Source organism: Podarcis liolepis (assembly GCF_965112155.1).
Source record: "Podarcis liolepis genome assembly, chromosome: 9".
NCBI lineage: Eukaryota > Metazoa > Chordata > Lepidosauria > Squamata > Lacertidae > Podarcis > Podarcis liolepis.
The window spans coordinates 66682743-66695836 of record NC_139564.1 but is presented as its reverse complement, the minus strand read 5'-3'; the positions used below and the strand labels follow the sequence as shown (position 1 = coordinate 66695836).

The following is a 13094-nucleotide window of genomic DNA, read 5'->3' as shown; positions in this document are numbered from 1 at the left end:
CAGTATGTAAATGAAATTATTGTTCTTTTTTTGTATATAATTTTTATTGAATTTCCTGTTTTACACTTTAAAAAACTAATTTTTACGTCCATGATATATCGATGACTTCCATTCTTCTCTTTCCATGGTTCATTTTACATATCATAAATTTCTGCATATTTTACAAAAACTATACTATTCAGCATTCCATTATTATATCCATTTTTAAATGTACACAATTTTCACCCAAATAATCCATAAACATTTTCCAGTCTTCTTTACATATGGTTAATTTTACATGGTTCATTTTATTTTATTTGCTCAACACACAGTAAAAAAAGACAAAAGAAACCATAGTGAAAGTACCATCAGTCGCACCTTACGTAGAGAAGTAATAAAAGTTTGATAATCCTTGAACTGTAATGGTCTCTTCTTTATATTTAATTTTACATATCGTAAATCCCTGCATATTTTACAAAAACTATACCATTCAGTATTCCATTATTGCAACTATATCTATATCTATATCTCCAGTGCTTTTTTCTAAAAAATACACACGTTTAGGGGTACTCTCATTTTCCTACTCATATTTAAATACTGCTCCTCAATGAGGCCAAACTTAGATTCACAAAATGTTTAGGGGTATGTGTACCCCTGCGTCCCCCAAGAAAACCCCCCTCTGTATATATCTATATAATTTTATAATTAAATTTTCTGTTTTACAATTTAAAATACTCATTTTAGCTCCTTAAGATACGAATGACTTCCATTCTTCTCTTTCCATGGTTCTTTTTACATATTATAAATTCCTGCATATTTTACAAAAACTATACCATTCAGCATTCTATTACATCGACACTGTTCAATTTATCTTAATGCTACCAACGTTTTTAATGTACACAGTTTTCACCCAGATAATCCGTAAACATTTTCCAATCTTCTTTAAATGTATGTTCTTCTTGTTCTCTTATTCTATATGTTAAATCTGCAAGTTGGGCGTATTCCATCAGTTTAATTTGCCGTTCTTCTTTGGTTGGGACCTCACTCGTTTTCCATTTCTGGGCTAACAAAACATGTGCCGCAGGAGTAGCATATATAAATACAGTGGTACCTTGGGTTACATACGCTTCAGGTTACAGATGCTTCAGGTTACAGACTCTGCTAATCCAGAAATACTACCTCAGGTTAAGAACTTTGCTTCAGGATGAGAACAGAAATCATGCAGTGGTGGCGCAGCGGCAGCAGGAGGCCCCATTAGCTAAAGTTTCAGGTTAAGAACGGACCTCCGGAACTACTTAAGTACATAACCAGAGGTACCACTGTAGTCTTTTTTGACACTTGGGAATTTCCATCTGAATTATCCCCAAAAGAAAGGACTCTGTTTTTGGTTTTTGTTTTGGAAAAGTACTTTTAAACATTTTTTTCAATTCATTATGGATTATTTCCCAATACTCTTTTACCCTTTCCCCTGTGGCAGCAGTGGGAGGCCCCATTAGCTAAAGTGGTACCTCAGGTTAAGAACAGTTTCAGGTTAAAAATGGACTTCCAGAACAAATTAAGTTATTAACCCAAGGTACCACTGTATTCTCTCCCCCCCCCCCTTTGAATTTTAATGGTGTGGCTTATATTCGGGCCAATGTGGTATATATCTTTGGTACAAGAAGCCTTAAAAGTCAGTTTTGCTTGATATGTATTTGTTCTTGGATGCCTCAAGCAGAAAAAAACAGGTTTTCTTTTCCTTTGTGTTCAGCTTTATAGTCATAGGGTTTCTTCTTCTTTAGTCTGAGACATGTAAATATGGGTAAACTTTTTGAAGTTGAGAGAATATGTTTGGAAACATTGTCACCACTGTCACTGATGAATCTAAGCAACCTAATAAAATTACGAAGGTTGAGATCTAATGTAGTTAGAGTGGGCTCCCACTCACGCAGTGGGACTCTCCACCATCCTGCAGTCTCCTGTGCACCCCTAAAATCTGTTGGGAAGGGTTGGGGGCCCCTCAAGCAGATTCATGACGTACACAGGGACTGGAGCAGGAAGACGAGAAACGGTACCGTATTTTTCACTCCATAAGACGCACTTTTTCCCCTCCAAAAATGAAGGGGAAATGTGCCTGCGTCTTATGGGGCGAATGCAGGCTTTCGCTGAAGCCTGGAGAGCGAGGGGGGTCGGTGCGTACCGACCCCTCTCGCTCTCCAGGCTTCAGGAAGCTCTGCGCAACCCTCGGGAGACCGGCTCCGAGGGTTGCGCAGAGCTGCCTGCAATCCCGGGACCAGCGCAGCTCTGCCCGGCCACCGGGAGCCGGGCGAAGGTCCGCCCCGCTCCCGGTGGCCGCGCAGAGCTGCCTGCGCTCCTGGGACCAGCGCAGCTCTGCCCGGCCACCGGGAGCCGGGGGAGAAGCTCCGCCCCGCTCCCAGTGGCCGTGCACAGCTGCCTGCGCTCCTGGGACCAGCGCAGCTCTGCCCGGCCACCGGGAACCGGGGGGAGAAGCTCCGCCCCGCTCCCGGTGGCCGTGCAGAGCTGCCTGCGCTCCTGGGACCAGCGCAGCTCTGCCCGGCCACCGGGAGCCGGGGGAGAAGCTCCGCCCCGCTCCCGGTGGCCGTGCACAGCTGCCTGCGCTCCTGGGACCAGCGCAGCTCTGCCCGGCCACCGGGAACCGGGGGAGAAGCTCCGCCCCGCTCCCGGTGGCCGTGCAGAGCTGCCTGCGCTCCTGGGACCAGCGCAGCTCTGCCCGGCCACCGGGAGCCGGGGGAGAAGCTCCGCCCCGCTCCCGGTGGCCCTGCAGAGCTGCCTGCGCTCCTGGGACCAGCGCTGCTCTCCCCGGCCACCGGGAGCCGGGGGAGAAGCTCCGCCCCGCTCCCGGTGGCCGTGCAGAGCTGCCTGCGCTCCTGGGACCAGCGCAGCTCTGCCCGGCCACCGGGAGCCTGGGGAGAAGCTCCGCCCCGTTCCCGGTGGCCCTGCAGAGCTGCCTGCGCTCCTGGGACCAGCGCAGCTCTGCCCGGCCACCGGGAGCCGGGGGAGAAGCTCCGCCCCGCTCCCGGTGGCCCTGCAGAGCTGCCTGCGCTCCTGGGACCAGCGCAGCTCTGCCCGGCCACCGGGAGCCGGGGGAGAAGCTCCGCCCCGCTCCCGGTGGCCGTGCACAGCTGCCTGCGCTCCTGGGACCAGCGCAGCTCTGCCCGGCCACCGGGAGCCGGGGGAGAAGCTCCGCCCCGCTCCCGGTGGCCGTGCAGAGCTGCCTGCGCTCCTGGGACCAGCGCAGCTCTGCCCGGCCACCGGGAGCCTGGGGAGAAGCTCCGCCCCGCTCCCAGTGGCCGTGCAGAGCTGCCTGCGCTCCTGGGACCAGCGCAGCTCTGCCCGGCCACCGGGAGCCGGGGGAGAAGCTCCGCCCCGCTCCCGATGGCCGTGCACAGCTGCCTGCGCTCCTGGGACCAGCGCAGCTCTGCCCGGCCACCGGGAACCGGGGGAGAAGCTCCGCCCCGCTCCCGGTGGCCGTGCAGAGCTGCCTGCGCTCCTGGGACCAGCGCAGCTCTGCCCGGCCACCGGGAGCCGGGGGAGAAGCTCCGCCCCGCTCCCGGTGGCCCTGCACAGCTGCCTGCGCTCCTGGGACCAGCGCAGCTCTGCCCGGCCACCGGGAGCCTGGGGAGAAGCTCCGCCCCGTTCCCGGTGGCCCTGCAGAGCTGCCTGCGCTCCTGGGACCAGCGCAGCTCTGCCCGGCCACCGGGAGCCTGGGGAGAAGCTCCGCCCCGTTCCCGGTGGCCCTGCAGAGCTGCCTGCGCTCCTGGGACCAGCGCAGCTCTGCCCGGCCACCGGGAGCCGGGGGAGAAGCTCCGCCCCGCTCCCGGTGGCCCTGCAGAGCTGCCTGCGCTCCTGGGACCAGCGCAGCTCTGCGCCGCCATCCCGAGCGGGGCGCTAGGTCCCGCCCCGCTCGGGATGGCGGCACAGAGCTGCCTGCCGTCGCGGGACTGCAGGCAGGTCTACGCCGCCATCCCGAGCGGTGCGCTAAGTCCCGCCCCGCTCGGGATGGCGGCAGAGATCTGCCTGCCGTCGCGGGACCGCAGGCAGGTCTACGCCGCCATCCCGAGCGGGGCGCTAAGTCCCGCCCCGCTCGGGATGGCGGCACAGAGCTGCCTGCCGTCGCGGGACCGCAGGCAGGTCTACGCCGCCATCCCGAGCGGGGCGCTAAGTCCCGCCCCGCTCGGGATGGCGGCACAGAGCTGCCTGCCGTCGCGGGACTGGTGCACTTCTCCCCATCGCCAGCCCCACAAGCTCGGGGGACAGCGGGGAGGCAGAGCGTGCCTTCCCACTGTTCCCCGACCTGGTTCTTCCAGCCCCGCACCTGGGGGGGAAATAAAAAAAATTTTCTTTATTTCCCCCCCAAAAAACTAGGTGCGTCTTATGGGCCGGAGCGTCTTATGGGGCGCAAAATACGGTAAGTCCCTTTGCACAAGCAGATTTCTTTTTTCCAAGAAGGTGGACATTACTGGATTATCCCAGAGTAATGAGCCTTCATCTGCCAATGGTACCTCCAATGCATTTTCTGACCTGTTTTATACATGTTATATATTCTGTTTTATGTATGTTATATAGTCTTCCTGTAATTAAGGCCATTGATTAATTTGTGATAATTTTCCCTTATGTTAAAATTAGGAGACACTGTTCTTACTGAAGAATTTGTCTAGTTATAGTAGCTGGACCCAATTCTTCCTTTAATGTGTTTCTTCTTAGTTTACTTGTTATTAATGTTTCATAAACATTGTAACTTACAGATGGTAAACCTTTTGCTGATATCCCTGCAATTTTGTTTGCTATCGTCCACTACTTCCTTCTTTTAGTTTAGAGTGCTACCTGCTACCAATTTTAGGTCAGGGGGTATTTATTTACATGATCTGCAATAAATACCTGTTATTGCTTTTCATTACCACAGCAGTAACTATTTACAGTCATTCCCTGCTCTCCCTCATTTGTCTCCTGAAGCATCTGCTATTAGAAGAATAATCTTTTCCTCAGATGAAATCTGCAGTGTAGAAAATGATAATATTTACAATACACCTTTACGTTGAAATTTATAGCAAATAACACACCCTGAAGCATAATACCTGATAAATTAAGAAATAAAGTAACATTGTTGTCTTTATTAGTTAGTTGCCAGCTGATAGATGCTATATGTTTACAGCACAAAACAAGTAACACTAAGTTGAGTACCAATTTGTGGTGCTTCAAAAGTATGTATAAGAGATGGCCATTAGTAATGTATATGTGAAATACTTTATATATTTGTTTCCTTATTGATAGCTAGCAACATGAAGGACTCCAAACACTTCAAATAATCTTTGAATTTATTTCATTTTTCTGATACTCAAAATGATTTATGTATGAGTGAGAGAGCTAGCTTTTTAAAAATTTTTTTAGCTATTTTCCATTTCATCAACTTCAACTTTCATCAACATCATGTTTTTCTTAAACATGAAAAGTGCTCCCTTCTGGCACATCATTCTTTCCACAGCTAGGATGCATAATGTAATTGACAAGTCAAATCAGATGTCCAGGACATTCAGTCCTTTATAATATCTAATATATGATGGTTCACAACATGTACTGTCCTGCTCTTTGTTTTAGTAGTTTACCTACTTAGAAACAATTTTGTTTGGTAAAAAATTGTGTATTGCAAAATTAGAAGGAAAAGTCCTAGAAAGGAAACTGTTTAGATATTTCAGACATTTGATCACTTAACTTCAAATGGTCACAAAGATACAGACAGAAAAAATTATGGCCATAATTTCACAGGAGCCTTTCATTGCCGGTTCTCCTTCACACCTTCCAATTGATCAAAGTCAAAACATTCCTTTGACTTTGCTCATGGTGGCTGTGTTAGCATGTCATTTTAAGCCATAATTGATATTTAATATTATAATTTAACTATTTAATATTATATTTAACTATAATTTAATGTGAATGAGCTGTGTGCTGGTGCATATTCATGGTGCTCAGAAGTCCCCGCTTCACTCTTACCTTGCTCCTAGCTCTGCTGCACAGACATTTACAAACCTCATGCCTAGGCTTGTGACATCTTGTGAAGTCAGTTGTGATGCAGCACAATACATTTTGCAGGTTTCAACATTTGCTATACCTTAAGAATATTTAGGGTATTGTTTCCCAATATATCTATAGCTGTTTCTGTTAAACTTTTAAAATTTTAATTTTTCTAAAGAATGCTTACGCTTCTGACTTCTTTTTTTAATCTTTTATGTTAGCTCAGTCTACACAATCCGGAAATTAAGCTAGAATCCTTGAAGGAAGATATTAAGGAATTTCTGAAGACATCAGGTTTGTTCTTTAGTTTGTTACCTTTTAAAGTCTTTTAAGCAAAGCCAGCCAGACGGGCGAGGTATAAATAATAAAATTATTATTATTATTATTATTATTATTATTATTATTATTATTATTTAGCCTGCCTCACTGCTGAATATTGGGGCAGCATCCACGTACTTGAAGCTTGCTTTACTCCTGTATTGTAAATAAATTTGCCAGTGTTACTGGCACACAGATCTTGACTAGTCACTTACAGCAAGAGTAAACACCTGAAAGGAAAAACAAACAGCCAGTTCTTTTCCAGTTTCCAAGCTACCAGTGGCGGACCTTGGGGTCTCAAATTTTAGCGGCAGCCTCTCATCTTCCAGTCTACTTCATAGCTGTGGTCCCCTCAAGGCTCTGTGCCCAGTGCGACCGAACCAGTCACATGCCTCTTAATTCGACTCTGGAGCTCCTCTGCCTGCCAGCTTGCTTTTACAGTCTTCTAGCCACATAGTCTTGTGCTGAGGCAGATGGTTTGCATGCTAACAGTATGCGCTGATGTCATGTGCAGTTAGGGCCACAACCTTGAGTTGGAATCCCATGCATTTACTTAGAAGTACCGTATTTTTCGCTCTGTAGGATGCACCAGACCATAGGAGGGGGAGAACAGGAAAAAAAAAATTCTCCCCCCTCTGCTCAGTGCCCCGTCAGCGAAGCGGCAGGAGAAACGGAGCCCTTTCCATTTCTCCTCCTGCTTTGCTGAAGGGGCGCTGCGCAGAGAAGGAAAACTGTGCAGCGCCTCTCCAGCGAAGCGAAGCCTGGAGAGCAAGAGGCATTGGTGTGCACCGACACCTCTCACTCTCCAGGCTTCAGGCAGCTATCCGCAAGCCTTTGGAGCGCAGCGGAAACTCCTGCTGTGCTCTGAAGACTTGCGGATAGCTGCCTGAAGCCCCCGGAGCGCAGCGGGAGTTCGCGCTGCGATCCTGGGGCTTCTGGCTTCAGACGGCTATCCGCAAGCCTTTGGAGCACAGCGGGAACTCCTGCTGCGCTCCGAAGGCTTGTGGATAGCTGCCTGAAGCCCCTGGAGCACAGCGAGAGTTCCCGCTGATCTCCGGGGGCTTCAGGCGGCTTCAGCGAAAGCAACGCGAAGCCTTCGGAGCGCGGGGGGAGCTCTCCCTCTGTGTTTCGGAGACTTCGCGTTGCTGTCGCTGAAGCCAAGGAGCCTGCATTCGCTCCATAAGATGCACACACATTTCCCCTTAATTTTTGAAGGGGAAAAGGTGCGTCTTATAGAGCGAAAAATGTGGTAAATTCTGTGGGTGTAAGGGAACTTATCTGCTGAGCAAATGTGTTTAGGATTGGGGTTTTAGTCTGCAATCTATAAAACAAATACTATGGGGTAGTACTGTTAAACAATTTTGGAATAAATGAGCAGGGGGCTTGTGCTTTTAGAGTGCTTTTGGTAGTGGAACCTCTGTATACTTACTTCACTTCAAAGGTTTTTACTCCCAAGTGCACATAGAAGTTTGATGGTATTTTTTATAATATGAGTTCCTCTAACTTTCATTTTCTAACCTCTTATTTTACCAGGATGGGAAAAGAAGCTGCAAAATGCTGTTTATAGTGAACTCAGTGTGTGAGTTTGTTTTTGTCTGCGTTTTTAGAGATGGGGCATAGTCTTTCTTGTCTTCCTATCTGCATGCATTATTTGTAATATCACTTAATGTGTACATCAAAGAAGGCCCCACCAGATGCTTTTTCAATCTGCAATGGATTATAATTTTTGCTTTGTGTAGAGAATGCTGCAGAAATGAATAGGGAAATGGCACAAAAGAGACATACTGCTTTTTTGTTTTAATCATCTTAATAAAAGTAGAGATGGTTTTGCTGGCGGATGAAAGGTTGGGCTCTAATTCAGTGTATTTTGATGAAGTCTGGCTGTAATAGTAGTGTCCAATCAGACTTTGTTTAGCCAATTTATTCCCTATTAAATGGCTCCTATTTTCTCACTCTATAGCTTTTATTTATGTAGACCAATTATAGCACCACAAGCTTCACTCTGAAGCTTGAAATGCTGTCAGTATTAAGTGAGTGGATACCTCAGAGGTTTCGGAGTTATCTTTCACTTAATGCTGGAAGAGTTTTTCAGCTTGGAGGGAGGGGTGGGGCTAGCCGCAAGTTGGGTGTAAGCAATGTTACAGTTGTTGTGGGGAGAAGAGGACTATTCCACCCTAACATCTTAGCTATGGGGGGATATGTTTCCCAAGTCGAACAACCTGGCAATCTCAGATGTCTAGTGGCGTGGTACTATGGCTTGATGTGTTAGGAAATATATATGAATAGTCATGACTTGAACCAGGCATAGGAAAACTCGGACCTCCAGATGTTTTGGGACTTCAACTCCCATCATCCCTAGCTAACAGGACCAGTGGTCAGGGATGATGGGAATTGTAGTCTCAAAACATCTGGAGGGCCGAGTTTGCCTATGCCTGACTTGAACCATGGTATTAGACTTGCTTCGTTTGAACATAATTCTGACAGAGTACCAGGAGACTCTTTTAGTGATGGAGTAAGAAATAAATTCACTCCCTGCCTCCCCTTTCAAGTATGTTTTGCTGTTTTAAGTTTTTTTTTAATGGATATGCAATCCAAAAAAGGCTGAAATTATCTGGTATTATGACTGTGCATGTGTCTGAGTGGCCCATCGTGGGTTTGTTTTTCCAGTAAATTATTATATTTTGTTCAACGGAGAGTAAAGTAATGGGATGTAGTAATGTTTCACAAGGCTGGTGGCCGTGAATGGAGGATGATTGCTTGTTATCTCATTAGTGTCTCTGAAAATGATTGTGGTGGTGATGCACTCAATCTTTTAGCATTAACTCTGAAGAGAGAATCAAAGTAATAAATGGAGTAAAAACAAAACCTGTTGTTGATTTCCTCCTCAAGGTTCCCTTTACCATGCCACCCATCAGCCCCTCCTGAACACACCAAAGAATCTTTGGCTTACATGAGGAAAGCCCAGGTTTGCTGTGATTTAATTTTACTATTTGTATTTAAGTATTGTCATACATACTGTATTTGTATACAATTTTAATAGGGACGTGGGTGGCGCTGTGGTCTAAACCACTGAGCCTCTTGGGTTTGCTGATCAGAAGGTCGGCGCTTTGAATCCCCACGACAGGGCGAGCTCCCTTTGCTTTGTCCCATCTCCTGCCAACCTAGCAGTTCAAAAGCACACCAGTGCAAGTAGATAAATAGGTACTACTGCGATGGAAAGGTGAACATAATTTCCGTGTGCTTTGGTTTCCGCCACGGTGTCCCGTTGCGCCAGAAGCGGTTTAGTCATTCTGGCCACATGTCCCGGAAAGCTGTCTGTGGACAAACGCCAGCTCCCTTGGCTTGAAAGCAAGATGAACACTGCAACCCCATAGTGGCCTTTGACTGGACTTAACCCTCCAGGGGTCCTTTACCTTTACCTTTTTAATGGAAGTGTCTCTGTATGTCAGGGGTGGGAAACCTGTGGATTGCAGCTTCCATCACTACTGAGCATTGGCCAAGTTGGCTGGGCCTAATGGAAGTTGGCGGGCCATCGGTTGCCCACCTCTGCTATATGTCCTCAGAGTGGGACCTATAAGCAATATATTGCAATATGGAGTACTCCAGTTCTGGATTTATAGAGGGGAAAGTGCCAGAGTTGTGCTGCCAAGCTAGCACGATTGCACCTCTCTATTTTAAAGGGATGGTTCTGGGGCTGAAACTATATGTAACATGCAGCTGCATACATGAGTTCTGTGACTTCTCCTTTTTTTAAAAAAAAGTTTTTAGAAGGCTGTAATGTGACACGGGTGGCGCTGTGGGTTAAACCACAGAGCCTAGGACCTGCCGATCAGAAGGTCGGCGGTTTGAATCCCCGAGACGGGGTGAGCTCCCATTGCTCGGTGCCTGCTCCTGCCAACCTAGCAGTTCGAAAGCACGTCAAAGTACAAGTAGATAGATAGGTGGGAAGGTAAACGGTGTTTCCGTGCGCTGCGTTGGCTCGCCAGAAGCGGCATAGTCATGCTGGTCACATGACCCGGAAGCTGTACCCCGGCTCCCTCGGCCAATAAAGCAAGATGAGCGCCACAACCCCAGAGTCGGCCACGACTGGACCTAATGGTCAGGGGTCCCTTTACCTTTACCTTTGATCAGAGGGATGGAGCATCTTTCTCCTGCTCTGATCAAGGCTATAGTCTTCTTAATCCCCCTGATCTAAGCCATGACTTTTTTAAAAAAGGTAATGTTTATATAGAGAAAAATTCCAATCTCCTCCACAAATTACTCAATGGCTTTTGTGAACAGCATGGTAAACCATATCCGTGGCGGTTGGGAACAGTAACTAGGCCAAGCCAACTTGCTGTCAGCCCCCTACAAGACAGTTTGGTGGCAGCTATTCAGTGGGTGCATTGCCTGTTTGAGGAAGTACGGCATATATCATATAATATATTTCGTTTTTCTTGGTGTTTGGTGTTAATTGACTCTAACTGTTTCATATTTCATGGTGCTGCAAGTCAGTGCACTTTTTTTGTATAAAATGTCAAATAAATGAAATTGTTATTGTTTTTTTTAATTTATTAAACAGTTAAGCTAAAAAGCAAAACGCCAATTAAAAATTTTAAAAAGATGGACAGATGGAAAGGTTATATTGATTTGTGTCATCTGTTGCAGGGAAACTGGGAAAAACGCATTCTGAAGAGCCTCAATAGTATGTGTACAGAACTCGGCATTCCATTAGCACAAAAGGTAGCTTTGTTAATTAGTTTTACTGTGAATGCTGCACTTAGGCAAAGCTAGTCCTAATTTAATGGGGTGGGGGTGGATTTTTAATCCATGTTATTAAATGCTAACTAACAGAAACTTTTGCTTTTTGTTCTTGGTTGGCTTATTGTAAAAGTCTTTTTTTAAAAAATGATTTACAGAGATCAATCAATGAGCAAAAGGAACTTCTAAGTAAATGGAATGAAATGGGAACAGATGAGCCAGGTATGTGAATCCTACTTTATGCAAATTTGACTTTATTTAGTTGTGCCCCACTGCTGATAGAGAGGCTTTTTATTATTTATCTGATCCAATTGCATAACACTCTTAATTTAGAAAATGCCAGAGTGGTTCACAAATAGTAATATAAAATACAGAATCACATAACGAAATTAAAATATAAAAATCATTGCAATGTTAAATCAGCAACAAGATAAAACATTCCTAGAAAAGTTCCCTGTGCCTGGTTTAACAGCAATTTCAAGAAGACCTGAAGGCCAGAGTAGAAAGGTAATTATCTAACATAACTGGATTGACCTTCTGTGAATCTATTGTGGTTGGCCTTAGGGTTCCATTGACTCAGAAGAAAGGTTGGAACCAACCACCCCCCTAGAAAGTGCAGCTCAAGAGCTTTCTTTGCTGCTGCCAATGCCATCTGGTAGGCGCGATTATGTGCTTGCACCCACACTCTGTCATATTCACTGTAAGATTTCCACCGCCTGCATTCTAGTTATCATCTGCCCTTGCTATCTTGCTCTCTGAGAAACCCAGGGACCTGCCCTGGCTCCATAGTGGCAGAGACGACAGAGGCTTCTGTAAGTAGAAAGGGAGGGGAAACACAAATTCCTCCTTTCCTCCCTGCATCCCCCAAGCTACTCCCCATCCTGTTCCAAAGGTTCCTCAACCCTTTGTAGGTGATGGTGTGCAGAGGGAAGGGGAAAGAGTGAAAATAATAATAATAATATTTTTATTTATATCCCGCCCTCCCCTCTGGGCTCAGAGCAGCTAAAAATAGTAAAGTAATACAGCATTCTAAAATCAATTGATTCTAAAATCAGTTCAAAATCAAATTAATGGCAACCATTGGGCTAGAGTTCTGTGAGGATTACCGGGGGGTGGGGGGTGGGGGTATAAAATTCCCCCACCTTTCCCATTTCTGCTCATGGAAGCCTTCACCAGTTCACAAAGCCTTCTGTCAGTGAATGTCAGGGACTGGGCAAAGGAGGAATGGTGGAGACCGCCTCTCTAGCCTGACCCTTCCAGAGAAGAATAAGACAGTTCAGAATTACAACAGGGGTTTGAGGGAGGTCACAGCTCAGAGGCAGATGAGGGGGAAAACTGGGAAATGATGGGAGAGGAGGAAGCAGCAGCAGCAGCAGGTGACGACATCTGACAGACTCCGTGTGTTTAGAAAGCGTTCCAGACCCCCCTTCCCAGAACCCGGCGGGCCTTGAAAGTAGGAGAGCAAAGAGCTCAAAGGCAGAGGCCACTTTTCAGCACCCATAGTGATGACGCATGAGGAAGTGAGAGACAGAAAGGGTGGAGATTCACTTGGGACAACGCCACTATTCCAAAAGGATGCATTCCCAAGCTTCTCTCTGTGAATATTGAATAAAAGCGGATGGTAAGGACTTTCCCTTGTATTGTCCGTTCCTGGCAACCTGCCGTGGGGGTTGGTTCCTCTGCCTCCTGACAGTGAAGGGACACAAATTAATACATCTCATTGATATCATTCATTACTTTGTACTTCAGCAGTGTAGTGTAAATGTGCACGTGTAAGCCTAACAAATTTTATAATAAAAATATTACAAAAGCGCTCGGGGCCACTGAAGCGCATTGCCTCCTGATCCACTCCCAAGAGATAGCCCAGAAGGATACCATGGCATCTAAAGCTGCTGAGAGGTCCAGCTCAGCTAATGGCGTTGCACTTCCGTTTTCCATCTTTGTGTGCAGGTTACCCTACAAGGGTGAGAAAGTTGCTTCAAATCTCAAACTCAGACTGAAATGCAGTCTGCTGAAGGTCCAGATTG

At 46.7% G+C, this 13094-nt stretch overlaps 1 protein-coding gene across 2 annotated transcripts in view; it reads left to right on the top strand.

Annotated features, from left to right (window-relative positions):
- TBC1D19 (TBC1 domain family member 19) overlaps positions 1-13094 on the top strand; it is a 73029-nt gene that overhangs the window by 959 nt on the left and 58976 nt on the right. For both annotated transcript variants that reach the window (XR_014515836.1, XM_083460030.1), the window contains exons 2-6: positions 6231-6303; positions 7861-7906; positions 9217-9292; positions 10975-11049; positions 11226-11289. Coding sequence is in view for 1 of the 2 variants with exons in the window: in XM_083460030.1 (XP_083316156.1) it covers positions 6231-6303; positions 7861-7906; positions 9217-9292; positions 10975-11049; positions 11226-11289 (334 nt within the window). In the remaining variant the exon portion in view is untranslated. The remainder of the gene's footprint in view (positions 1-6230; positions 6304-7860; positions 7907-9216; positions 9293-10974; positions 11050-11225; positions 11290-13094) is intronic.